General features: G+C 40.2%; 1 protein-coding gene and 1 long non-coding RNA gene across 6 annotated transcripts in view; one reads left to right on the top strand and one right to left on the bottom strand.

The window, feature by feature from the left end:
* Nucleotides 1–1,129: 1,129 nt before the first annotated feature.
* DAB2 (DAB adaptor protein 2) lies at nt 1,130–26,205 on the bottom strand. Of its 3 annotated transcripts, XR_008428743.1 has the most exons (15): nt 26,075–26,205; nt 14,187–14,313; nt 12,838–12,977; nt 12,128–12,226; nt 11,681–11,812; nt 9,633–9,716; nt 9,048–9,095; nt 8,781–8,843; nt 7,332–7,961; nt 6,358–6,511; nt 5,228–5,755; nt 4,682–4,773; nt 3,768–3,832; nt 2,359–3,027; nt 1,130–1,305 (listed from the first exon to the last, which is right to left on the bottom strand). XR_008428743.1 is itself a non-coding variant. In XM_053932654.1 (14 exons), the coding sequence occupies exons 2-13, from the start codon at nt 14,278–14,280 to the stop codon at nt 3,773–3,775; spliced, it is 2,124 nt and encodes a 707-aa protein (XP_053788629.1). In that variant the 5' UTR covers nt 14,281–14,313; nt 26,075–26,205; the 3' UTR covers nt 1,397–3,027; nt 3,768–3,772. The 3 variants fall into 3 exon arrangements, 2 of the variants coding, with proteins under 2 accessions (XP_053788629.1, XP_053788630.1); XM_053932654.1 differs by lacking the exon at nt 1,130–1,305 and having other exon boundaries at nt 1,397–3,027; XM_053932655.1 differs by lacking the exons at nt 1,130–1,305; nt 5,228–5,755 and having other exon boundaries at nt 1,397–3,027.
* LOC128782359 (uncharacterized) overlaps nt 2,642–27,941 on the top strand; it is a 30,465-nt gene continuing 5,165 nt past the window's right edge. Inside the window, exons 1-7 of one of the 3 annotated variants that reach the window (XR_008428744.1) lie at nt 2,642–2,672; nt 3,136–3,217; nt 6,813–6,939; nt 12,499–12,536; nt 12,640–12,721; nt 12,888–13,003; nt 13,637–13,689. This is a non-coding gene — a long non-coding RNA (uncharacterized LOC128782359). Of the gene's footprint in view, nt 2,673–3,135; nt 3,218–6,812; nt 6,940–12,498; nt 12,537–12,639; nt 12,727–12,887; nt 13,004–13,636; nt 13,690–27,941 lie in introns of all 3 variants that reach the window. The other 2 variants (XR_008428745.1, XR_008428746.1) reach the window with 2 other exon arrangements.

The following is a 27,941-nucleotide window of genomic DNA, read 5'->3' as shown; positions in this document are numbered from 1 at the left end:
CAAGAGCAAGTTCAGTGCATAACAGCTTTGGAATCCTCCTCCCCCAACCAATATAAAAGAGCAACCCATTATTTTTTGTGGATTTGGATGAGACTAAAAGTCTTTTAGTTTTCACTCTGTCACAAAAATCCAAACCACAAGCCAGCTCTTTAGAAGAGCATTCCTTTTCAGTGGTTTGCTGTACTCCAGATTTAAGGCATCATGTGTTGGACACAGCCACAAGTCACTCATAAATAACCTTCTGTTTAGCTGTTAAGAATTACATATTTGGATACAATCTTAAAATAATGTTCTGAGGTAAAGATTTTCCAAATTACCATGGTAATTGAAAAAAAAACAATGAAAGCAGGCTTATTTTTTTCTATTCCCTGGTTTTGTGACAGGGTGAGGGAAGTGTGTAAAGTAAGGCAGGCACATTTCCCCCTTGCTCAAGCCTTGATTTGGATTATTTTATTTAAAGAAATCTTCATCTGCTGCAGCCTCAGTCCAGCTTGATGTGTCCAGTTACAATAAACTTGTTTGTTAGGCAAGAATGCAAGACACAGACACTTGCAATATTGTATTGTTTCATCAAAACTTCTATTACAGTTCATGGTTCTTTAAGACAGAGACTCAGAGTAAATAGCTATTCAAAGTTAGCTAGCAGACCAGCAAGCCTCTTTGGCCAGCTTGTAAGAGGTCCTGGTCTAAATGAGCATCCTGATGGCCATTTCAAAATCTGAACAGCAGTGATTTAAATCCTTAACTCAAATGCTGGTAAACATATTCCTTCATATTGGCATTAAGGCAGTCAATTGTCTTTTTAGTTTTAATATTAAATTATATGTTGCCATGCAGTCAAGAAGATAAAGCAAAAAAAAAAAAACCAAACCAAAACAAAAAAAAAACCCCAAACCAAAAGAAACTCCAAACAAACAAAACAAAAAACAAACACACCAAAAAAAAAACAATAAACCCTGCAAAAAACCAAACCAAACAAAAAACCCCAAAACAGCTCCACTGTGACTCTGTAAACCCCCTTAAGATCTGTATTTCAAGCTGGATAATAAATTTCTTGCAACTAGTTGTTTTTAGCCCCTAAACAATATTAGAAATAAGCAGAGTAGTCTAAACCAGCAGCTTGCTAACAGATTTATTATTTTTAATCTATCTCTGTTAAAGGAGTTATATAATTTTTTCTGAGCACGATAACATGGTCTGAGATTTCCCAGTATCAATCTAGATTTCCTGCAAAGCTGGAATATCCAAGCTGAATTATTGAAACTTCTGAGTGCAATGCAATTTAAGTACTCAGCTCCCATAGTCCTGCAGAAAGAAGCAAGAAAGCATCTTTAGCAGCAACAAGCTCAGGCTGAGCAGCCAAAGGGACAAAGTTCTAGTGACAGTTTTTACTAAATCAGTTTGAGGTTTTTATTTTTTAATATGGCACAGCATTTGTTGAACAGGTCCTATGCAAGAAGTTACAGAAAGACACTTTGCCATCAGGCAGATACAGAACCCGTGAAGAATGATTCTCAGCAGTCTTTGAACTTCTAATGTCAACTAGACCACAACACTGACAGAGGACAGAATTAACAACCACACATGTTCATTTGGTATGAAGAGTTGCTTCTTTTTAATGCCATTAAGTAACAGATACTACAGTTTTATATAACAGTGTAGCATCAATAAGTTTCTACATTTCCAGTTTAAGACAAATACTTAAATTTGTGATTTTTTTTAAATTTTTAAAAAAAATTTGTATTACAGAAAGTGCAAGAGAAGTTTGTATACAAGACTAATTGCATGACTGGCTGAATTGGGTACTAAGGCGGTATTCAAGTTGACTTTCTTAGCTCTCCAGTTTAGCAACGGCTTAGGCATTTGATTTAACAATAACATTTCAAGTTTATACTTAACATTAACAGAAAAACTTCTAACATATCAGTCATCACCACTGGCCAAGAATGTAGCTGTCACAGGCAGTTGTAACTAGTTCCAAAACCTATTAGTGAAGAGGCTCCTGAGAAAAGGCGAGTTTTCCGAGAGATAGAGTACTACCTCACATTAATGGCACAGAGGTGGTGCATCTGCTCGCAAGGAGCCTAGGCATGGAGTGAAGCCATTCTGATGTTTTTGTTTTCTAGCATGCTGGAAACATCCCCCAGTACACGAAGTGACAAATCAAACTGAGCAAATCAGGGATTCACTGAGATATAAGCAAGAACCCTACCTACTTGTTTCATTTGTTTGCCAAGCTACCTTAATAGGAAAGTATTTCTAGTAGTTTTCCCTCCCTGAAAACTGCCATATTAGCACCAATACAATAGTTAGTGTCCACTGCTACCTAAATGTTCTGCAAGAACTTTTTCAGCTTACAGTGTAGGCCTCTAGTAATCAGGGCTTCAGCAGTGCTGTTACAGACTCCGCAGTCCCTTAATGACACATTTATGGTGGAATGATACTTTTACTTTAATATACCAATATTAGATTATTTTCCTCTACACATAGTTGCATGTTTGTGGCTAAGAGACCAAGTCAACTGTCCAGTCACCAATTGGAACTCAGTAGCATCCACTTAGCTTTACAACTGGCTGCTGCTGTCATAATGGGCAACAGACCTAGTTGTTTAAGGTGTGGAGTTTTAGCTACTAATTCTACACCCTTATGTAAAAGCAACATCTCTCCCCTAGGTACATTAAGTTCCTCTATTTTGGGACAGTAAGTGCTATATAAAGGGAAATGACACAAGACATATTACTCAGTGCTACTAACCTCTCTGTAGGGGAGTGCAAAGAACTAAAGTAAAGGTAACATCCACCAATTTGTATTTGGGTTTTCAGCGTGAGTCAATATCCCCATTTGCTTTGCCCTGAATTATCTTCACAGCATGTTCTTTGAGGGTCCATGCTTCAATCCACCTGGATATATTTTAGACTGCAGACATCATGAAACATCAGCAAGAATAGCAGACAGCAAAGTGAAACATGTAGAAAAATCACGTTGAGGAGAGGTCCAGTTATTCCATTTGTCCTTTTCTGGTTATGCCTAGTATGATGGAAAAGAATTAGCATTAGGATGGTTAAGCTTTATTGCTTAAACAGAGTCACTGAGTACAAAACTAAAGCATAAATACCAATATTTGTCTTCTGTCAGAAGCTAGACAGTATTTCAGGGGAAGACTGAAAGGTATGGCAGAAGATTTGCTGGATCAGTAGATCATGCTCTTCAATCAATGGTATGAAATTTCAAATTACATTAGTTTATAGCAACAAAAGCATTTGTAGCAGCTTTTGATTAAAAATCAGAGTAAGAGTCTAATAGCCTTATTCAGTTTTATACCAATTTACCCAGAGTCCAAAACTGCCGTTATTCAGGTGATTAAACTTCAGAAAGCTGTATGCTGTATAAAGGGTACTCTATGCTAACATTCCCCCACAGATATCTGAAAATATTAAAGTCAGCCCCTCTGAGTTCTGCAGCACATATATAGTCATTCATTTTCCTCAAGGAAAGGAAATCTAGACCTATTGTGGGCTTGGAATTTAAATCTGTGGAAGAATAAAGTCTTTATTTCTAAGAAAGTGAAGCTGGCTAGGCTTAGAAAGAGTGCAGCTATGTACAAGTCTGATAGAGGTACTCTAGCAGGAGTTCTTCCAAGCACTGTTTGCCATATTTCAGGGAGCATTAGTGTGAACCTGCTGCAGTTTTTAGATATCTCTTTACCAATCATTTTCTTAATAAATTTCAGAGGATGAAGTAGATTGGTTTATTAGTGGAAGACTTACCTGAACTATGCAAATGGGTTGCCAAATTGATCATCAAAAGGCCCAGAAGGTGGATTCTGAGATTCCTAAGGAAAGAGAGATAAGCTGTTAGAGGATTTCTAGTTTTCACCAGATTTACATTGCATGGCTCTGTGAGCTATTTCCTGTTCAAACACCTGAAAAGAATACTTCAGAGCTCCTGCTAAACACACATTTACTGTACGGCTTCAACAAAAGAAGGGGACTCTAAGCTACGTTAACTTTTATGCTAGTCCAAGGCAAGGTATTTTTCAGAAAACCATTTGCTACTGAACACTCCTTTGGAGCCAGTGGAGTCATGAAGAGATATCTTTTAGTCAAATGCTGGAAGTCTTAAGTCTGCACTCTGGAACTGGCCCAGAACTTCCACTGAGAGCTTCAAGTGCTCTGTCCCACATGGAGTGATCTGGTGAAGCCACTTTCTCCCCTAGAGTCCTGAACATAGAACCTCTCATTTGTGCATCTACAGAGCTTCACAATCTACATTGCTCAGTCTGCTCTAAAGAGGGTTATATATAACCAAAGTGGAGCATTTCTGCAGCTATATTATGTGATACTCTTTTGTAGAGTGTCCCAATACTACAGAACTTTGCATGGGAAACTGGTTGTGGTGCCAAGACGAGTGGAATAATGCTTTGTTAAGCTTCTTGCAACAGATACCCTATGCTAGATTGCATATTATCCTCAAAGATGCAAAAGGTTTTTGTTGTATGGCCTCTAAAGTCATAACTAAACTAGTGGTCAAACATAGGCACCACAGTTATTAAGGGGAAAAAATGGTTTTTGATGTCTTTTTTTGTGGTGTGACATCATTTGGGCGTTTTAGTGTTAGGGTGTTTGTTTGTAGTTTGTTTTGTTGTTTTATTTGTTTGTTTTGTTGGGTTTTTTCTACTTACAGATGAGGCACTGAAAGGGTCTGTTTTATCTCGACTTTCAAACAGGCCTTCAGGTGGCAATGCACTTTGTCGAGGAACAGGCTTTGGTGGTTCTAAAAGAGACAGACATACTGCTATAATTACTTGACAGATTTAGCAAGCACTCAGGTCTGCTTGTATAGCAGCACCACAGCTCATCTAATTAGAAACACAAAAAAATTACATGGAATTTGCTTAGAGTGACTTTGAGTCATAATACTAACTCCTGCTTGTCCCTCACTAAGCTTAAATCAGATGGAAATCCTAACGTCGTACAGACTTAGGTTTACCTCGTTCTGGTCAAATAATTTAGGCACTAGGTGTCAGTATTGAGTCACTGCTGCTGCTAAGTCTTCGATGTTCTAGTTGAGACAGCCCTTCAACCCTCTATTTCAGTAACCATTAACTCCAAAATGTAACCAGTCATTTTGGCACACAGCTTGCTAGTTGCTGTTTCATCATGATCCATACTATCTTTAGAAATGCCTACTTCACTACTACAGTCACTGCTGAGAACTCCAAAAGCACCTGAAAGGCTTTGCTGTTCTCCTCTCCTTGCTGGTACTGCAGGTGGCTTTGTCAGCTGGAAGTCTTTGAACATTTCCTTGACATCCTTCATTTCTTTATCTCCAAGTGGATCCAGAGCAATGAATGCATCACTCTCTTTCTTGGACAGCTCCTTCTGCAGTGTAGTTCTGGGTGGCGGCTGAGGTGGGCTAGCTGTTGTTGACATGGAAGGCAGCACTGAAGCTGTCTGAGCTGGTAGCGTTGGAGATGTGAACATGCTGCTCTGGAAGGGATTCACAGCACTGGTTGGCTGTGCCCAAGAACTGGGTGTAACTTGTGCTGGCTGTGGCCAGAGACCAGAAGACTGAGTGGGTGTGGCACCAAAAGATGAAGACTGGTTCCAGCCTGGCACTGCTTGAGTACCAAAGGCAAGTGGTTGAGTAAATCCTGGAGACTGAGCAGGCATCATAGACCCATGAAAGACTGATGTAGCCTGAGTGAAGGAAACTGTCTGTGGGGTCCATGGTGATGAAGTTACTGGCAAGCCACCTGGGGGAAGATTGTTGTTACACAGCACTTCAGTCATCTGAAGACCACAAGCAGGAGTGTATCAATTTTGTAAAGGGTACCAGCAAAAGATTTTCATGTACTGTTTGCAAAAATCTCTTGGTTTGCACTTATAAATCAAATCATTTGGGGGAAAGGGAGTGGGAGAAAGGGTTTAATTTTTTACTTTGCTGCATTTCAGTGCTGTAAGGACAAAATTGAGGTTGTTTTAAGGGAAGGAGGAACATATTTAGTTCTAGCACAGAAGTGACAGGTAAATTTGCCATATAGTTGCTTCTGTTAAAATGATTATTGAGACACTGTGCAGCAATGTTACTCTGACCTCACAAGTTGTGCTTGGCTTACTTGAGCCTTTTGTACCTGAAGCAGGAATCTGCTGACAAAGTTAAAGCCGTTAACTGCTTTAATCCTGATTCAGTTGAGGATGCAGAGTTTAGCATTCACAGAACTTAATAGTTTAGGGCAAACAGCACATGGATTAAAGGGTATAGCACTGCACAAGAGGTAAAGGAAAACTAGAATCCATGTTTTCGTGTTAGCAGGTATCTTGGAGTGAAACAATATATTTACTTTTGTAAACTAACCTAGAGCAGCCAATGGAGATGCTGTGGTAGAACTTTTTGTGAAGACGTCCAATGGATTAGTTGGCAAAGCTGCTGCCTGTGCCCCTGAGCTCAAGCTAAGGCTCTCCGTAGATGACACAAAGAAGTCTGAGCTGAACAAGTCATCCGATGCAGTCTACAAAGAAAAAAAGTGAGATGCCATGGCAGAACACATGCTAACACAATCCCTAGTTCAGAGCTAGAAGACTTTTTTCATTTAAAGCAGAGGAGGGAGTTTTGATATATCATTTGGAGTATAGGAGTTTCAAACATCACCCTTTGGTTCATGGCATATAAATGGAGATACATGGCATTAAATAGGTAACATATGTAGTAGTCACAAGTCAACAACAGAAGAGCAGGACTTAAAATGTCTGAATTGTTTGTTATAAGTGAGCTTCCTTCTACACCCTATCCCTTTAAATACTGTTGCTTAGTCTGCAGAAGCCCCTGTGGTTGTGGCAAGGCCAGGAGTTTTGCATAATTTGAGTTCAAGACAAATGAAGCTCATCCAGGGCCACGCTGTGCCTAATAGGCAAACACTGAGAAACCACATGGGTTTTGGTAAGTTAGTACTAGTATCTTATTGTTATGAGACCCTAGGTTGATGGGCATACTGCTATCATAAAAGGTTATACTGCTATCGTAATAGATTCTGGCATTATATCAAGTGTTAATATGCATAGCAGCATACTTACCAGACCTTTACAGGAGTATGGCAGCATTAAAGAAGAGAGTATAGAATTTAGTGATCATATCTACTATGAAGCATTCATTCATAGATATTAGAAGGTATTATGGCTGCAGAGAGGTTAATGTGAGCAGGGCAGGCAGAAGCAGACATGTTGTGAAGCTAGGTAGCCTGTTATACAGTAATAAGAAAGAAATGCTTCCTTCACCCAGCTTCTCCAAATAAAATCACACATATCACCATAAATTACTTGAACACTGTTCACCTTGATGGATCTCCTTCCTCTTCCTGGCTTGGTACTCTGTGGTGGTGGGCTAATTGTTATAGGCTCTTGTGGCATGAGTTGGACATTGTTTTCAGAATCCAGTTTTACTCCATTCTGCAGAGATGTCCCTTTGGAAGCACCTTCCAGAAACAGGTTTGCTGGGGCTTCAGGAAAGCCATTCCTTTCTCTCTCTGGTATCACATTGGAAATTTTTGCTGCAGGTGACTTACTCTCAAGTGGCCACTGGCATGTTAATGCTTCTCGTTTGCCAGTTCTATTAGAAATCTGGTCAAACTGTTTATCAAAGTAGTCAATATCACCATTTGGACCACCATTACTCCCTGACGTCAAGGTACTTGGACTTTTCTTCTGATCAGATTTTAGAGAATCAAATGAAGATGGTGCAGATTGGGCTGGCTGTGTGAAAGGATCATCACTGAAAGGGTCTGGATTAGGTGTAGGAAAGAAGCTGAGATTGGTAGAGAAAGAACTCTCAGGCAAGAAGGGTGTCTGTGCATTTGGTTGTGGAAGAGAGGCTGTGATGCCATTCAAGAAGAGATCCTCTTTTGCAAAGGTTTGTTTGGTCTCAATTTCAGAATTAAAATCCACTAACAGAATCTCTTTAGCTTCCTATTTTTTCAGAGAGAAAAATGAAGTTAGTTTTACATAGATTTTGCTGTACAGTGAAAAAGATCAAGTAAAATAGCTACAAAAGAAGAGATCCTGGTATCCAAAACATTATACCAGTAAATATTCAAAATCACACAAGCAAGCACTGCTGTCTGTAGTCAAATTACAGATATCTGGTGTCTGAAATCCAATACTGAATCATCTGTTTTCACATCCCATAGTCAAGTATTAGATGCTTGTTCTTCAACCTAGTGACTGTAGAGTGAGTAGGAACTAATTACACCTAGGCTTTCACTTGAGTCAAAGACCCCTGCTTGAGTTTTAGTCCTCAGTTTTGACAAGTTGTGAAATCACACTGCCTTAGTATGACTTCAAGTTGCAGTCTCAGCTTCAGAATAACACTGAAGAGCTATTTGCTAGTGGAAGGTAGCATGCTAATTCTCCACCAAACATGCAGGAGAAGGGTAAAGCTTGGTCACTGGCTGGGTTGACAGCACCGACTGAATCGAGCTGATGGTGGCTTATAGTGTCAGATTTAAAGTGATAGGATTTTTGGGGTCACTGAGCTATGATAAGGCTTATGCACTCTTTTGTGCAATTAGGCTAAGTTGAGCTAGAGCTACTGGAATGATGTTAGTAGAATTAAGTACTAGAATGACATCTAGTGGTTAAGTGGCCTTCTCGGCCACCTCTATGGCCCTACCCCACTAGTACAGTGATAATTGCTAGACAGATGTCTCAGTAAAACCAGTATTTATTACTATGACTAAATTTGCTTTTAAATAAAAAGCCAAGGCAAGTAAGCTAGACTTTACTTACTGTGGGACTGTTCATATCAGGGGGTGTTGACATATCCCCAAACAAGTCCATCTGGTCAACTCCCTTGAAACCAGAAATATTGAAAGAATTGATATCTGTTACAGCTCTCACAAGAAAAATAATCAAGAATCATGCAAATTTACTGAAAAATCTGCAGTAAACACTATAAGCACTACCTAGAAAGACTGCACTTCCTACACAATATGGGGACAGTCAGTTATGAACTCTTTAATGGCATCAATAAAAAGTTTTCAAATTTAAACCTACTGGTTTAATTTTGTCAGCTTGATCAGCAGGCAGTTCTTCACCATCATTCTGTAATAGATGGATAACAGTGTCAGAAATAATTGGAATTTCAAAATTTGCCTTAAGCAAGGAACTTGTGGGCTTTAAAAAGCAAATGATGGGGAAGGGAAGCATGAGAGAGATTACTACTCAGTATTAGTTCCACAGACCCCTTTCACTTCCATTTAGATGTAATTGGGCATCTGACATTGCCTTCATAATCCTGGCAGCATAAAGAAAGTAAAAGTTAGATGTGGTGCAGCAGCACACCTAATCAAGAGAGGCTGAGTGGAAGTGACCTACCTCAGTCTTACTTACTTCTTCACTCTAATGAAAAAAAAGACTACTTTTAATATCTAAACATCATGTAGAATATCAAAAGTCTCTCACTTTTGAGGAGCTTACCAGACCTAAGCAGTCAGACAGCTGGCACAACTGCTAACCAACAGCTTCCAGTGTTTCTGGATTTAGGCAGAGCTTAGTATCAAGTCTTAAAAGAGCCCAAAAGTCATCCAAAATTGAAACAAGCTTTATGCAGGGTCATGCAGTTTCTATATTTTTACTCACCTTTTTCTTTTCTTCTTCTTCCTTCTTCTTCATATTATAAATTAGTTGGAAGAGGTCCTTAAGATCAGAAACCAGAGGCTCGGCCTGGAAAAGAATGTAGATTTTAGGCCATGTACTACTTTTACCTGGACTTCTACTGCTGCAATCTGTGCAACAAGCCAAACTTCCCTAAATGGTGCAAGACTTAAGTTGAGATAACAGGAAAAGCAAGATTTTAAAGAGCTGTTTAGTCTTCATACAAAATTTTGCTTATGCAGAATCCAAGGGGAATGGAACACAACCAGTGTAGAACTGTTGTTAACTCTCCAAAAGTGGCTGTACATGAATTTGTGCTAACCTGCTATGTTTTTTGCTAAAAAGCTGGTAGCAATACTTCTTAAGTGCATGGCAAGTCCTAGAAGTGCAAAAAAATTTACCCAAGCCTTCTGGTATTCTTCTAAGAGGAAGAACATTTTGCATTTTTCTATTTGCTACCGACTGTAGCACTGAATGTGGAGAAAGCTTCTATATATAATACTACCTTTATTTTAAACAGTATACAAATAGCAAATGAGCAAAGCAAGCATAAGGTAAGATTATCATCACCTCAAATGTGTAAAGCAAAGACCAGCTTTAAATGGGATCTGTGACATGATGACAGTTTAATGTGAATTATAAAGGCACAGCATGCCCTGCAGATCCATTAACAAAAATGTTATTGTTGAGATGATGGTGAGCTCAGCTACACTGCTTTGGAACATTTGTGTCAGGCATACAGCATCTTGCCCATGTCCCCATCTTCAGCCACTACCATTGGCACAAGCAGAGCATCCTTTGTACAGATCTCGCTGCTTACACCTGAGCACCATCCTCTCCTAATCAAGGGGTTTAGACATGCAGCAGTGGGAAGAGCCATTGCAAGAATCATCAGCTTTAACAAGGAGTACAGCTGCAGAAGTCTTTACTTCTGAGCTAGACAAATTTATGACAAAAGCACCCAGCAGAAAGTCAAGAGCTGTCTAAGGCCTGGCTGAGCTTAGAGGCTGGCAAGCAGCACCCCGTGGTGAAATGAAGGAGTAGACGCCAGAGTACATACCAAAGGCTTTTGTGCTTAACCTACAATTCTACTGAAATCAATACAATTATTGGTCAGAATGCTGACAAACTAATAAAAAAGATTTAAAAGAAGGCCTTATAGGTGTTACTGAAGTAGTAATATGCTCCAATATGCTCCAACAAGGAGCTCCTGAGTGCAGGACCTGTAGTGGGTCCAAAGCTGCCAACAGTTTCTCCAGGAGGGCAGGCACAAATGAGTAAAAAATTTCTAGCTTTGAAGTCTAGGTTCATCAAGTCATTATGGTGACTATTATAAAATCATTACAAAGACAAGGTGATAAATAAAAAATACCTAACTTCAGGTTGTTTATGAAACTGCATAATTCTTAGTGGTATTTTTAAGTAGCTTTTTCCAGAATCCAGTATTGAGATTCCCCTCAGAGAGACTAACCACAGGATTTCTGCCTGTGAGGAGCTTACCACAGAAGGATCAGAATCCCTCCCAACAAGTTAGGGTTAGAAGGTCCTAGGAGGACCAGACCTGTCATTTACAGGCCTCAGAATCATTGTTGCAATTGAGTAAGTGATTTCTCTGCTGCACAAGGCAAAGCATAATGTGAACTAGACTAATGTCGTTCTATATTTCTATTAATTCAGAATGAAGCTCTGGCTATTTTACTTAAGAATTTGTACTTTCACAGTGGGAAGCCTGTGCTAATGGCTCTGTTCATCTCACTAATGACTTTAATAGACAAGTTAAGCATTGTTAATCATAGTAACCAAGACTACTTGAGTGATTTTATTCTGGACTGCAAAGAAACTGCACAAGACAGAAGCCAGTGGTGACAGTCAATTCCTATTGTCTTTCTTTCAATAAAATCTATCCATGCATGCTGGTATTCCCCAAAGGAATTTTGTAGGATTACCAGCAAAACACTAGACCCTTATCACATGTTAAATGTTTACACAACAGCACTATCCATAGCACGTGGAAGAAAGCATCTGATTCATACCTGTTGGGCTGTTTTTATGGCAAAAAACTGGTGCTGGCCTTCTCCTCCACATACATAGCCAAAGGCACGATTGTCTGTTACATCCCGAGCAATAAAGGAGATTTTGTTTACTGGATGCTCATGCTCTATGACCTGGAATTGGGGAAAAAAAAAACATTGGTTTAAATTTCTGGAAATATAATAGCTGCTGTTCTCTGTAGTTAGAATGACTGAGACTGTTAAAAATCTTCAGTCTAAATCTCAGATTTATCAGCCTTTGATTAATCACAATAGGATGCAGCTGTCTTTCTGACAGGAGTCTTCAGCATTACAAACATTTCACAAGCCAATTTTTATATGTGGAAGTGAGGTGTAGTGACCAAGTAAGAATCTAGTTCATATTGGTCCTACTTCCAAGGTGCCTCACTAGCTTTAAGAATCACATTAAGAAAGTAAGTTTTATCTTACCCCAGTTTTTTCATCTATTATCTTGATACCAGAGAGGGAGATGTTTACCCAGATCTTCTGTTTGTGTTGACCCTGTGAACGGGCTGCCACTGCCATTCCCTAAAGAGAATGAACGCCAAAGTATTGATGAGACTTCTGCTGGATTGAGCTTTAACTTGTTCTTTGTAACATATGACTGATTAGGTTTAAAGTGATACCACAGATCTAGATGGTTTCCTCTGTAAATTTTAGTCCACCAAATTGCTGCAGTAGCAGCATCGTTACTTGCTTTTCCAGTCTGATTGAAGTATGTGAGTGTTCTGAACTACAGAAGTAATGGTCTTTGTTGCTGCAGGGACTAATTTATCTTTTAATTTGTATGTATCTCTCAGTGACACCATTGACACAGGATGCCAACTTCTGCTTTGAGGTCAGTGTTAAATTTCACAGCAATTCCCCCTTCCCCTCCAAAACACAAGCTCATAATTTGTGATGAAATTCATACTGCCATCATTCATACTGGATGCCTACAGGTTGAAAGGAATGTTCCCAGACTTTCAGAGAAATGTCTTTTGAGCCAGAGGTTATCAACAGGAAGCAACATCCATCTAGATGGTGCTGTTAGTAACTACATTACCAAGCTGTATTTGAAGTTTTGCCAAGTGACTGTTTGATCTGCTTTTTGAAGGCTAACCCGAGATTGTTCCTTACGTGACAGATCAAGCCCTTACCTTCAGCTTCATCATTGAATCCTGACTCATTTTGTCTCCTCTTGCCTCAGGAACATCATCTATGCCAATCAATTTAGCTTTGTATTTTACACCATCACCTTTGAATCTAGCCAAGAGAGATTCATCTGTTTTTTCTGGCCCTGGAGACAGAGAAAAGGTTTAGTGGGTCTGTTTGTTTTTTGAGGTTATTTTTACATTTGGGTACATTGTGGTGGGGTTTTTTTGTTTGTTTCTTTATGTGTTTTTTGGTTGGTTGTTTTTGGTTTTGTTTTTTTATGACCAGAAACAGTTATGTTGAGATTTGTGATCTTTAAAAAAATATACACCATATAAGCATACACCAAGTACATGTTAAAACTGTCTCTTGAGTACAGCTGACTAACAATCTGTGTGCACTGCAAGACAGGTACTCCTTTAAGGTCACAATACTCTTGCAGAATGTGGCCTCAGTTCAAAGAATGGAGCCCAATGCTTAATGTCTGGGGGCTTCAGAACAATTGTTCACCACATAAAAGACTAAAATGTGGATAATCAACAGTCAAGTAGATATATCTGGTAAGAAAAAAAACCATGCAGAAATGGTACTTCCCATGGCCATACAGGGTGTTCAGTAAGGCCTCTAGGTGTTATCCTTGTGTTCTGATGTAGGCAGATCTCTTCTTGCTGTGCACAAATAATCTCCCAGTTCCCATATTAGATCCTGATATCAGCACCATAATTTCTACAATTATTCTAATTCTATTCTTCTAAGCATTTGGGATTTTAGCTAATTTGTTATTTCTGCTGTTCCTGCTACTAGAAACTGCTTGCTTTCTTCTCTGCATGCTCAACATTGCTCAAGTATGTACCTAGGTATGTATTTTTATATGAGATAATTATATTTACATGATCTAATCTCTCAAAAAATCTATTATCTGATATACAATAATTCTCATGGAATGAATTTTCTAGCTTTCCTGGACTAGAATTTGTATTCAGCACAAACCTTCTTTCTAGAGGGTGGGGAGGAGTCAGGTTAAAGTTCGGACTAACAGCTACAATGATGGTCCAGGGTCTGGTTACCTTCTCAGGAGGATCTCTCTTCTGTGGGCTCTTGCTTACTTGTCAGGCTCAGCAACAACTGACTTAACAGTGGAACAGAGAGCTTTAGAACTTAAGGCTATAAAAGAGCTTTTAAAATGGAAAGCCTACCTTCTGGTTAAGTTTATTATTCTAGCATATTTACTCTTCTGGTCAGGTGGTAAACTCAGTTATTTCAGCAATACTAGGAGGGTGGTATTAGCATAGGCAAATGCAAAAGATTAAGGACACAGAATAGAGGAGGTGTTCATGTAGTAAGCATTTCTTACCTTTCTTTTTTTCCTTCTTTGAAGATTGTGCCTTTGGTGGAGCCTGTTGTTCAGGCTGGCTGTTGGTAGCAGTAGTTTCAGCTTCAGTAGACATGATGGGACTCTGGCCAGTTATGTTTACTGTAGACTTAAAAATCCAAATAACAGTTAGAAGACATAAATATTATTTTACCTTGACGAAGAAATACTCTTGTTAGAGCTGTTAGTCCCCCTGAGTTTCACTGAACACTGATGCCTGACAAAGCCTGGAAGTGTAAGGAGTGATCATATGGCAAATCTGACTCAGAGTCAGAGTGCACAGAGCATGAAGTCACGGCCAGGCGGTGATGAACCCTCACCTCAATTATACCTAAGCAGTAGGGCACACTGATCTACATCAATGGGCTGTACTTGCACCAACATGTTTTAATCTGTCAATCTTTAGCTTTTTTTTACCTTTTAAGGCTATTTATAGAACCTCAGGTATTTTGGTCTATTCTTGTTCAGCACTGCCAGCTCCATCTCTAAAGTAGTATAGGAGAGAACGCAAGAAACATTTGCTAGGATCTGTTCCAAGCACCTATGAGGATGACATCAAAACACCCAAAAGATGCCTGTAGACATTGTTCATGTTTTTATAACCAGAAAAAGTCAGAGATTATACCACCCAACAGATAAAACCAAATAATTTTCTCAGGCCGCAGGCAGACTGCTCCAGTAAAAACACAACAGAACCTCATGCCAAAACCCCCACAAGCTTGTCTTAACAGTAGTCAATTAACCTTTAGATTTTCAAAAACCCTGCAAACTGACAAGAAAGTATAGACTTTTAGTACTTACCTCTATGCCATGTGACCCTTTTGCCTCTGAGACACAAATTAAAAAAATAATTTACAGTCACCGTGTTTCATTCCAACACGGCTGAAGCATTCACTCTTACCAAACACAGGTACTCAGAGCAGCTTTATGGAGTTATGAAGATCTAAACCAAGCCAGAGAGAATTGGATATCACATATGCTACCATTCTATCAATCTTCTGTCTGGGATATTGCAATGGCTGCAGTTAAGCCCTCAAATTTCAGGATAACAAACGAAGTCAAGAAATTGTTTAAGTGATTAAATAATTGGGCTCTTTTCTAATTCACCCTACATCCAGGCAAGCTGCTACAGACCAAGCCATCCCTTTTATCTAGCATTTGAGACACGATTTGTATGTAGATCCAAGTACTGAAGCATTGCATTAGAAGTTTGTTATTCTCATTAGTCAATTCCTCATTTGCTGTAGCAATAGCTGATGTTTTACCCATTACTTGAAATGTATTTTCAGGGTTTTGCTCTCACTGCTGCCTTCCCTTTCTCCCCCAGTTTACTGCTAACTAGACTGACTCAGGCAGCCTGCACTAACTGAGTAATGGATATAAACTCATAACTGACTCTTAACTCAGGAAGAACAGATTCCTAGATCTTAGAGAATTTCACCCTGAAAGCCTCCATTTCCATTTAACCAGGAAGAAGGCCTTTAGGAAACCAGCTAATCCAAGCAAAATTAGACCTAGCTTCTTACCAGATGGTTTGTGAACTGCATTTAGCATTGGTCAAGTAAATCAACAAAGATAAGGGTGCTCAAATGGGAAAGAACTGTCAGCTATACCTGCTCTTCTCTGTAAGCAACTTATCTGGCCACAGTTAGGGAACATTTGATGCAAGGGAACAAAGGTGTTGCTGTGAAAGATTCAAGTGGTTCTGAGTAGAAATAGATGTCAGAGGAAGAGTTTGTTTAGCAAGCCATGGTTATTTAAGAAATGTTATCACTGAAAGAGTGGCTTGTGTGTCCATTCTGACAAGGGGTCGAGGGGACAACTATTAAGCCTACAGGTATTTTGCAGAGTACTTGCAACGGTGCTAAAATAGATTGTGCCTATTGAAATCCACATTTTAATCAGATAAAATGAAGTCAACTGAATTATTCTTTCAGAGTAGTTAAGCTACTTTGCCTGATAGTATAATTTTGGGTGGAGATAGCTTTTAGACATAAGCATAAGGAACCCCTCCCTAGATTTATCAAGTCCTTCAGAAATAATGAAGGAAAGAGAGTTAAGGTTGGATCATTAGTTAAACACCCACTCCTATATGGAAGATTGCTGTTGAGAGAATAGAAGGAAAAGGCCTGGAAGAGGGAAATAAGACATGCTCTCAAGAACCTGAATTATAACTTTAGGACATTCTGCCTAGCTCCATTCTGGAAAGAAGAATTAAGAATCTCAAGGCACTGAATCCTGCCTGTCAGTGATCCTTCTTCCTCTAACTAGTAGAGCTACATCTAGCTGTGTAATACAACTTGTATCACACAAGTAAATGTTGAAGTAAAATTAAGAGGCAATAAAAAAGGAATAACTTAGGAAGGAGCAAATATGCACAAGCAAGACCTCACTTTGACAACTGCTAAATGGTCTATGTCTGTATGTTCAGCTGCCATCTTTGCATTCAAGGCATCTCTGGTCATCATTGCCATGTGCCTCCATTGTATGGAAGTCAGATGACTAATTTTTATAGAACCAGACAGCAAAAAAACCCACAGTGGAGGAAGACAGACAGGGATGCACACAAGTGTGGTGAACCTTTGCAAACCCTGTCCTACTATGGAAAAGCTAATTTTTAGTGTTAACAATGCAATTTTAGGTTAGAGAGGGCCATCAGTCTACTTTACATGACCTATTATCATATCTGAGATCTGACAAAACTCACATCCCCTGGTGGGATTTTGCAGTATGTGATGGTCATTTATCATACCTTTGGAGAACTTGGTGTCTGAAAATCACCTCAGAAACAACAGAATTAGTGAAACGAAGAACCCAATGATAGACAAAGGCAACCCTAATATGTGTTCATATTTTAAATAACTACTTCTTGATACCTGAGTTAAGCCACAATGTTAAGCACTAAATCATCTCTGTCTTCACCTTAAAATTTTTCTGGGGGGAAACATGTAGCTTGAGCTAGCTGTAATCTACCCTGCTCACTATAAAAGTGCTTCAACCACAAGTAAATATGGTTTCTGGGCTTTACACTCAAGCTAAAGCTTGGCAAGGTCTTCATCACACTTAAGTTTGTGTTATCTTAGTGGAAAGTGCTGGTGTGCTTAACATGCAAGTAACTTAACTAAAGTTAAAATCTTCCATTTGTTTCTTGGGGGCTTCCTTTCACAGTACTGGACAGCTGAGCCTTCAGGTATGCTGGCATAGTACAGAACAAGATCATTATCCTAGCAACTATGTCAGCACTTAATTTAAAGTTTGAATCTTGTCCATGTAGATGAGTCCATTGGTATCACCACACCTGAATTTCTCACTAATCAGTTTTATGGCCCACCCTCATTTATGTGCTAAGTGCACTATTTAAAAAATCCAAAGGGTACATATTTACAGATGCTGCCACCTTAGAAGGGCACCAAACTCTGCCTGTATCACTATATACATATCATACACATTTTTCTCACCCACTTTTCAATTTACTCCGGACAGGGCTTGTAAAGAGACCACTAGCAGTATCTTCCTCCTTTCCTTCAGGTACTATCCTTTGAAGAGCAGATAGATACTGATGACTTCTCAGAGAAATACCATGTCAGGTCCTCAACATACAGTCCTTGATTTATGACCTGCTACCTACTATCTCAAGTCAGACTACCCTCCATTCAGGACTTGTACTTCATTTCTACACAGTTACCTTAGGAAAGTCAGTCTTATAATTTCTGGTATACTGTGCTGTTGGTGTCTCCTCTGAACTCTCTGCAGGGAGGACTGTCAGTAATGACAAGTCATCCCTGAAATACCTGTTTTTAGCAAGACTTGGAAGAGCATGCCGAACAATTTTGTTAAGCAGCATTTAGTTTCCCTTAGAGATGCTTTTACAGATATCTTTTATTTGACAAAGCGGTGGTGACATGGTAGATACCCGTAATGACAATGTTTTTGTCCTGTGCACAAGTGAATTGAGAATCTTCATTATGGCTGTAGTTTGTCATAGAATTAAGGACTGAACAGAATCCTCACCAACAGACAGGCTTTTTCCCCCTCAGAAGGCAAAGATAAATGTCTCAAAGTTGAGAGGTTATCTGAGAAAAGGTTAGAGACAACCAAAAAGTCAAAGGCAGATAAGCTAAACATCTGGTCAGCAGCCCAATTCTTTGTCCTCTTCATAGCCTGTGCTCCTTCTTTGTCTCTACAAGTACATGATTCATCTTAAAGAGTTGTTGCATGTAAATATTAACCTTGAATTAGAATCTGTAAGGCCGGGAGAGGACAAGAGAAGCTTTTACTGCTAAGTGAAATATAGTTAGGATGAATTAGTAACAGGAAGCACAGCAATAGTTCAACTGCTGAACATGCTTCTGGGGCAGGTTGTTTCCTCCCCCACCATTCTTGAAGGGTTAGTCAGGTTCTTCTGGTTAGAAGGCTTTGCTAGTGAATTCAAGATTTTAGTTCTCAAGCTAAGAAAATAGACTAAAGGCTAAAAAGCAATTCACGCAGTGATTAGCAAGAGTCAAAGTTCTAAAGCCAGATAGTCTGTTAGCAGTAAATTATCTTGACTGGCAGCCTTCTGCTTACACCAGAAGTATAGTAGTGCATTTGTGTGAGCCCCTATAGGGCTGACTGGTATTTACATCTTACAACTCCCCATCTGATTATCACATTTTCTGCTTAGTTCCTGCTTCAATGGTAGTAGCCTTGAGAAGTCCTAGGCATGCATTAATAAATCAAAACCATAAAAGTACTAATCAGACTTTTGCTTTTTAAACAGGATCACTCATGCCGAGGAGTCAAAATATAATCTTAAAAGTTTTCTTTCATTGCTAGAACACCCACTGCTCTGGTATCTGACAGTGTCTAAAGAGTTCAAGTTGAATAAACCTTCTGTAACATGACACAGGAGATTACAATGATTTAGATGGAACATTCCAGATGCTTGTTCTAATGCAAGCATTGACATTACTTTGTTTTCTCTATTAAAACAACCAACCAGTCTGTTATGAACTGGTATATCCAGCGACTAATATCCATGAGAAGTAATTGTCTTACCTACAGGTAGGTTATATCTGATGTGTTCACCTTATACATGACTAATACCTGCTTGAAGACAAGTGGTAGAAGAAAGTTCATAGACAGCTTGGGAACTATTCACCTCCAGTTTTAGCCATGTCTGGAATGCAAGAGCAGTATTACTTGTCGGAAAGATTACTTAATACCTACTTTTATACTGCAGAGTATAGCCAAAGGTCCCATGGTTTGTTTTGTAAGAGAGAGAGATGAGAAGGATACTAAACTACAGTGCCTGGCAAGTGCAGCTAACTGTCATTCCCACAATTCAGTAAGGCCTAGATTAGCAATGCACTCATCGCTCAGTTCAAAAATCCTGTTGAACTATGCTGCTTAGGCTGTAGATTGGTAGAAATGTGATTTGTGTTCAAGAGATCATGTGCTTGATATTGTGATTTTAGTTAAACCACGTGCTTACCTTTTGGACTAAGTATTTCTAGAACAACAGGACTTTACTTTAGGGAACTTCTAACATGCAACTTGCTTTCCAAGCCCTGTTTGAGGTTTTGTTTTCTTACTCAAGAGATGGATTGGTACTTTGTTGAGGTATTAAAGGCAGACTTATGCCAAGGACTTCCTCTATCAACACCAATTCCAGTTTGGAATAAACTGCAACAGCACTTAACATATTGCAGGATGTGGGACATAGTCCAGCTGTCTTCATCGTATACAACCAGTAATGAAAAACAGGGATGGGTGACCTTTATCTGCTTAGTAGGATAGAAGTGCAGTATTAGACACATCAGGGAATACCTCTCTCATGCTGCTTCCTTCCCCGGTACCAGCTACAAAGTAGATAAAGATCTTAGTGCACTAATTAGCCATGTCAGCTACAGATGTTGGCATGTACCATTGCTGGTGCAGGATCACACCTGTAAAACCACACAGAGAGCTCACCGTTCAGCCAACTTACCAGCTGCTATTTCATCAGCTGAACAGAACAGTCTGTTCTCATCACATCAGTCTCCTCTGAACCTCTTGGTTTTTAGCGAGAACACAGAAATTCAAGTTCCTGAAAGTGTTTCATACACATTTGAATCACAGCCAAGAGAATATCACTAAGTTAGCAGCTGAGACTGAACAGGTCACACTCTTCAAGTGGTGTAATTGGATTGGTACTTTTAAATCATTCTACTATGCTTTCAAACACATGATTTCTGATAAGATAATTAGTTACTTGTCAACCCAGCTACAGCAGTGGCTCTATTTTGGATTTTTCTTCTGCTTGTCATGGAAATAAATGTATGTTTTGCAGTAAGATTAAAGCAGGGGGCTCAAGAGAAGTAACTTACCCCTTTAAATAAGCTGTACCTGATGAACACATGGAACAGTACCAATTTATGAGTGATAAGCATTTAATGAGCTCCTGCTATCTGGTTCTCTGAAGACTTGATCGCAAGATGAAGGAAACTAGCACTTTCATAGTATTTGATAGAGCTATTTTTCAGCCAGGAACTTCAGTATCCAAAAGTAGTGCCCAGATATCTAGCTAGTCCACTTTAAATTATTAGTTGTTCCAGGAATAAGAGAGCATGCTGCAACAAGGCTTGATAGCAGCCTTTCCCATCTCTGTTCATTAGCTATGGTGACCTAATCATTAATTTATTGAATTAATAAATCCTTCACTTTTACTTCCAGCAATACCAACATCTGAACTCCAAACTCTTCCCTTAGAAAGAAATTGAAAGGGTATACTGGGATACCTTTCTTGATAGAGAGCTATTACTTTGGAAACAGAGACTACTTAGATGATATATTTAAATTGTCCACAAGAATTTTCTTCCTATCAGCCTTCAAGAAAGACAGCATATTTTGCAACCTGCCAAGGGAGCACTCCTCTATACCTCTCTCCAGTTTCCAGTTCTGAAGCCTCACAAATTAGCGGCACCTGAGCCAGAGCTCAGCTGTCTGCTGTAGTTATTTCTAAGGAAAGCATCACCTGCCCATGGGATGAGGAATCTCAAGCAATATGGCTGCAGTACCTACAGCTCAACCTTTACTGATATTCCTGGCTGAGACTCACTGAATATACCAAACAACATGAAAGCAAAGCAGCTGTTATTCAAGGCAGCTAGTGTTTACTCAGATGCAACCAAGTTTGAACTGAACAACAAATCAAACACTTCATTTCCAACTGTACTCCTAAAGCCCTCCTGCCTAGAATGCCTGTTTCTGATCTTCTTGCTTGTTAGTATAGTGAAGGAATCTTGCCAATAACCATGCTTTTCACCCCTCCTTCTCAGAGCAGGAACTTGACACATATTGAAGCTGTTATCATAGGTTATGTCAGCTGCATACAGTTAACTGTCTGCTGCTGGCACAGTTATCCTTCTTTGCAGTTTGGGTATATGCAAGCTGTACTGAGAGAAAATGCATATGTTTTGCACAGCTTACTCTTAAGTGTGTCCTCTACTGGTTAACAAATTTATCTGTATGAGAAATAGGATTTTCCTGTACTATTCTTGCATTCACACAGCCGAAACCCATGTAATCCTGGCTACGTTGTTGAGTACTGCAGTTGGCTTACCCAGCCTGATTATCCCATGAGCAGCCAAAAGCCTATCATTAAACATTCATCTTAGCAGTAATTGAAGAGCACTCCACCTACCCCCCACATACTGTGCCTCTCAATACACAAATTGTTGTAGCAGTTACTGCCACAGGAGTCACTCCATACTGCTTCTTGTAAGAGATGCAAATTATATTCATTATGTATTCTGAGAAGACTGACGAAAATTCTGCTTGCAGAGCCTACTTGTTGTAGGTTCTTCTACAGCAGTTCCAGTCTTGTTAATTCTTATGAAGCATATTGCATAATATAAGGGTTGCCCTTGCCTTCAAGATTAGTTATTACCAAGGCCCTCAGCCCTCCCTTGTATATGCAGCAAGAAAGGCAATGAATAACTACACAAGACTCAAATCTAAAAAGGTGATACAGAAAGATCTGTACAAGTAAGAAAGGATTAACCAGGAATTTTAGAATTCCACTACAGTTCTTACAGTAGGTGTTCTACTGAACAGCTAATAGAGTTTCATGGACGACTGTTCTACAGTAGGTTTCCCTGACAGAAATTATAATAACACATATTATAGGAAGTTTACACTACTATTCATAAATCCAGACAATGAAGCAATCTTGACCAGGGTCTTTCTAATTTTCTCTGTGTCAGTCTTGACAGCATATTATAGGGATGCCCCCATCCCTCAGAAGCATACAAGGAGAAATATCAGTTCTAGAGTTTACCTTCCATCAACCAGGGTAGCTGCTGTTTGCAGACAGATCTGTGATTCAAGCTACTAGAAAACTAGTCCTTACTCATACAGTGACCTTTGTCCCTTGCCTCAAAGCACAAATGACCATATTCTGACAGGGCACAGAAGAGATCTGTAAGGTAGAAAAACAGGTTGCAATGTTAAAATGACATCCTTAGTGCTCCCAACTTCTTTTGTCCCCTCCTAAGAGGAAAGTTTCATCCATAGGCATTTTAGCCATGGGGCTAAAATTATTAGGTGTGTGACACATCAGCATTAGGATTTTAACAGACTTTGCTAGAGGCATAGCTTCCTAGCTGACATTGTCATGAAACCTCCTGATTGTCAAGGTGAAGGTCCCTTATCCTGTCTCTTAGACCTACCTTTTCTGCTGAAGAGAAAATCCTCACCTTATTGCTTAAGGATGCAACATGAACTGACAGAGCAGCAGGAAATTCAGCTCCAAGGCCAATAATCTGTCCTTAATTGGCCCTGTAATGTCTGAGCTTTTAGATTTAAGGGGACATGCACCAGCTATGAAGCTATATTAATAACTTTTAAAATTAATTTTAAAATCACACAGAAAATTAGGGGCAAAGATCTACAGGGCATTTCAGCTGAGACACTTCATCCTCAAGCACTCCAGAGCATATGCAAGGAATAGTCTTTCAGATGAGGGAAGGCTAGAATGATCTATGTCTCCATCAGCCAGGGCTGAGAAGACCTGGATGGGAGAAGATTCTTAGTTCAGCACTCAACTGCCCAGCTTGTATAATAAACAAGATAATCCCATTGAAACTGGTACCTCTTGTTTATTGACTAGACCTGATACTGTGCTTCATCCAGCTTCTTTATAACCCTGAGACCCTTGAACCCAAGCACAGCCTCAGAATCAGATTTCTAATGCCAGTTTTTCTTCTCAGTTACAATCCTCAGACACCTTATTTGATTTGATCTCTTTAACACAACCCCAAGTTGTACTTCTGTGGAGTCCATGCTGAGGTAGTGAGTAGTGGCTTATCCCTGCTTGTGTTTCATAGCAGAAGCTCATGAAGACCTCTTGGCAATCCCTGATCCCAGCGGTATCATCTTGATTCTACTAACAATCCATTTGTCTGCATTTGTCTGCGTGCAAGATCTGAAGTTTTTCTCCAAAATCCTTGCAGGTTTTTATGTTTTTTTATGCATGTTACCTTCATGCTTCTTCAACATTTCTTTTGAGAGAATCTAGCCAGCAAGCAGAATTTGCATCAGCCCTGTTTCCAGATCAAGCTGGCTTTCTCTAGATGTGGAATTTATTGCTTTGTACAAATTCATGCTTCTGTAGTGGTCATATATTGCTATCCTTGCCGAATAAATTCCACAAGCATTCCCAGGGTTAAACCAGTTGGTCACACAAATTTCCTTAAAGTGCAAGGTTTACTAGGAAAGGAGAGCATCAATAAGAGAGAAAAATCAGCATATTTGGCAACAATACCCAACAACTATAGTATATTGGTGCACTTTTACATCATATCTCAAGCTATGGCTTTTTCACTTTGATTTTTGAGCATCCACACTGGATTCATCCTTCCTTGACATTAAGTGCATTTATTTGCTTTCCCACAAAGATCTATCCTTTCCATACATTATAATCACCTGCTTAGAGTGTTTCTTCTCCTATCTGCTTGAGAAATAGAGGCCTTGAGCAAGAAGTACATCTACAGCAGCTACTAGTCTGCAGCCTGCAGGCAGTTTAACAAGTAATGCTCTTCTCAATCAGAAAATAGATTGTGAAGAGATACTTAGCAGCATTGTAGAAGGCATATAGCAGATTAGACAATCACCTTTACCTTCACAAAAATTCACACCATTTTATACTGAGCTTTCCTATGCACCAAATCATGGTGCTTGCTAGTTAAGCCTCTGTTCTGATGACCCACCTGACATTGATTTAGCACTCTCATCATCCTTACCTTTGCTACCATTTGGCTTTCCTTCTTCCAAAACAAACTTACTATTAATAAAAATTTCTGCTTCAGATGTGACCACATCCTCACACTACCCAGGGAATTTTGAAGAGGTGATGGTGCCTCAAGAAACACTGTGCTGGATTCAACTGCAGCGATTCTTTGAACAGATGTGGTGGGTGACCCCCTTAGAGAGTGCTCATCTGGCAAGATTTTATTTGGATTACAATTCGTGTCTCCAGCCTCACCTCCAGAAAGGTGACACAAAGACCTGCTAGCATTATAATTGCCTAGGAGGTCACTATCAGACACAATGACATCCTTTGAGTTTAACGTTGCCGCTCAAGTCTTCACAGCAAACTAGAACACATATCTTCATAATTAATTTTATCCAATTGAATCTGCATCTTCAGTTTTGTCTATTTACAGAGATGTTGCCTTCCTAGAGCATACCTATGGCCATTCTTTAGCATACAGTGTGCCTTCATGCTCTCAGATTTGGCTACTTTTGGGCAGCCTTGTTTATGAAAGTTACAAAAGCCTTCTGGAGGAAAAAATGTTCCCTTTTAAGGCAAATCAGCTTAATTAGGAGATGATTTAAAAATTTCCAACTCTCAAAATAATAAAATCATCAGCCTTCGCAGTTATTTGTAGAAAACACTTGAGTAACCAGTCTCAACATTTTTGAGTAAAACCTCTTTACAGAGAAGTCCACCTGAGGAGATCTGTCTGTGTTGGCAACACCTGCATTTGTCTTATGGCTCACTGCACTGGCACCATCCCAACACTAAGTATCACCACATAATGGACATTAGATTTTATATATCATCACCTGAGAAGTCAGTTTCTCTGCCACAGCAGAAGACTAATTCCAGAAAATCGTCAACATCTACAGCTGTCCTGGTTCACTCTAGACTGAAGTAGCATGCAGAAATTCACTGGCAGACAGAGGAATGCCCCATCAAAAACAGCAAGGACACTCCATCCAAAAACAGAACAAAACCCTACTCCTGTTTCACAGCATCCTAACCTGTGCTCTCATTATCTTTGCTATTAGAGAGATGTTTTCATATTAGTTATTTATTATAACTAATGGGTTATAGGAAATAGGAAATTTAGAATTTATGCAGTTAATCTATTTAATAATTTCAACCCCGTCCTCTCCACACACAAAACCGAATACGCGCGTTTATATTGCTTTACTCCCATGCTTCCCCCGCCGCCCGCCCCGCAGGAGCCAAGACCAGGATGCGGGCGGCTTCTACCCCAGCCGGGACACGCTCCCCGCAGCCCGGGGAGAGCCCCGCGGGACAGGGCCACGCCAGCGCCGCCGCCTCCCGGCTCTGCGCGGCCCCCGCGGCTCCTCTCGCCCGCGGCTGCGGGAGCGGCGAGCGGCGCGGAGCCGAGCCCCGGCCCGGCCGGGCACACACGACCCCTCCGGCGCCCCATCCGTGCCAGCTCCAGCCTCACAGGGGTACCCCGCGCCTCGCCGCAGGCACCCACTGTCGCGTCGTCGCAAAAAAAAGCTCCTTCCCCCGGTGACAGCTCCTTCGCCCCCGCATCACCGCCTCTCCGGCTGTGCGAGAGCCGAGCCCAGCTCGCAAAGCTCCTTACAGGCTAGATCTGTGCCGCTCCGTGCATGATCCGATGACCGTAGCCGGTAGCCTGGCTGGGACCGGGGCCCCGGTTAAATATTCGGTTGCACTCTCGCCTTCAGATTAGTTAGCCACTCACAGCGAGCGATATGGTTTTAATCAGATGCTGGCAGCTGACGACTACCCAGGAATGCGCTGTGATGTTTTTGCTGCTTGGTCTTGGCTACTCCCCCTCAACGTGTCGGTGCTCACAAGTTTAACCCCTTCCAAGCCGCCGCTCCATCCGCCGCTGCGGGGGCGGGAGGGAGCTGAGGCCCGGACAGCCTCTGACGGTGGGGACGGAGTTCCACGAGGGACACGCGGGGAGGGACGTGGGGGGAGGCAGGTGGGACCCTACGGGGGCACGGAATCGAGTGGCACCCTCAGAATGTTCTGCCCTCTATATTCTCGATCTCCCCAAATCTGTGACCTGCCGAACTGAAATATCGGGTCAGTGCAATTCAGTTTCTGGGTCACATTGAGACATGACCTTTGTCCTTCCCTTCCCACTCATCTTTATTCAAACAGCTATCAGGTTATCAGGTTACCCTCCCCCCCCCTCCCCCGGGTATTACAGCTGTATGAAAGGACCTCTGATAAAAAAATTATATTTTTGTCCTTATAGCAGAATCTTTTTTTTTTATTATAATTTTTTTTTCAAGGCTATTAACCTAGCTTAAATTTATCTTTTTAAAATTTCTGTTCAAAATTGTGCATTTGAGTCTGCACCAATACCCAACTAAAAAAAGAAAGAGAGCAGTACTTTTTTTTCTTTCTCCCCTACTGGTTAAATACATTTGATAGATATTTCGAGGTGTCCAAAAGATGGAAATATTTAACACAAACTTATTTTACTGCCGGGAAGTTCAAGGCCCAAAACTGGTGGATGCATTTGGCAAATATCCTCATCCAAAGCTACTAAATGATACAATGTATCTTGTCTAGATAGAGCATGGGATTCTTATTTTTCATGAATAGCTATAGGGCGCTATTCCTCCTGTGCCTGAGGTGACTACGAACTGATAGTTGCGTCTCACTTGCCTGTATCAGCCTTTCATCTGAGAAGTGCTAATTTTAACCAAAAAGGACACGAGAAACGTTTTTTTATACTCTAGCCTAGTGTTCACAGAAGGAAGTGCATGCCGCAGAAGTAGGGAGGCTTTTGCTACAATTAGCAGGTTGCTGGCTACACACACGTCGGTATTTGCAGGATTAGATCGGAATTCCTTGGAAGACAGTTATATTCATGTTTAACAATGTTGGTTTTGTACGGCTGGCACTGCCCTGTACATTGTTTTGAACAACTTGTGCTAAACACCCACCAGCAGGACTGGAGCTTCATAGTCCTGGGGCAGTATGTATTTTAAAGAATAGTACTTAGCTCAGTGTCCTTTATGAGACTCACACAGGCTGTCTGACATGAAGGTTGACATTGTGCCTACTTTAAACATGGTGCAGTAACAAAGCAACTTCTATGAAACAGGCCAGAGCCTGGAACTGCCATAAGCAGGATTATCATCTGTGTTTTGCCCAAACAAACTCTAGGCACATTTCACCAAAATACCTTAACTAGTCACACCATGATTACAGATATGATTTATACTATTTGTTATAGAATTTGGAATAAAGGAAAATGCTTTTCATTTGCCAGAAGTGAGCAGTTTAAGAGCCCTATTGAGGTGCAATGAAATTACATCTAGTATAGGAATGGCAAGACGTCCTTCAATATGCACCAGCACTTGGAACATCACTAACAGCCTCACAGGAAAACATTTTTTAAAACTGAAAAGTGGTTAATAACTAACTTGAGAAATTATGGTTTTCTTGGAAAATAAAAATTGAAGGAA

Source organism: Vidua chalybeata, chromosome Z (genome assembly GCF_026979565.1).
Source record: "Vidua chalybeata isolate OUT-0048 chromosome Z, bVidCha1 merged haplotype, whole genome shotgun sequence".
Taxonomy (NCBI): Eukaryota; Metazoa; Chordata; class Aves; order Passeriformes; family Viduidae; genus Vidua; species Vidua chalybeata.
The sequence above is the reverse complement of the archived record's forward strand: the minus strand, read 5'-3'. Positions and strand labels throughout refer to the sequence as shown.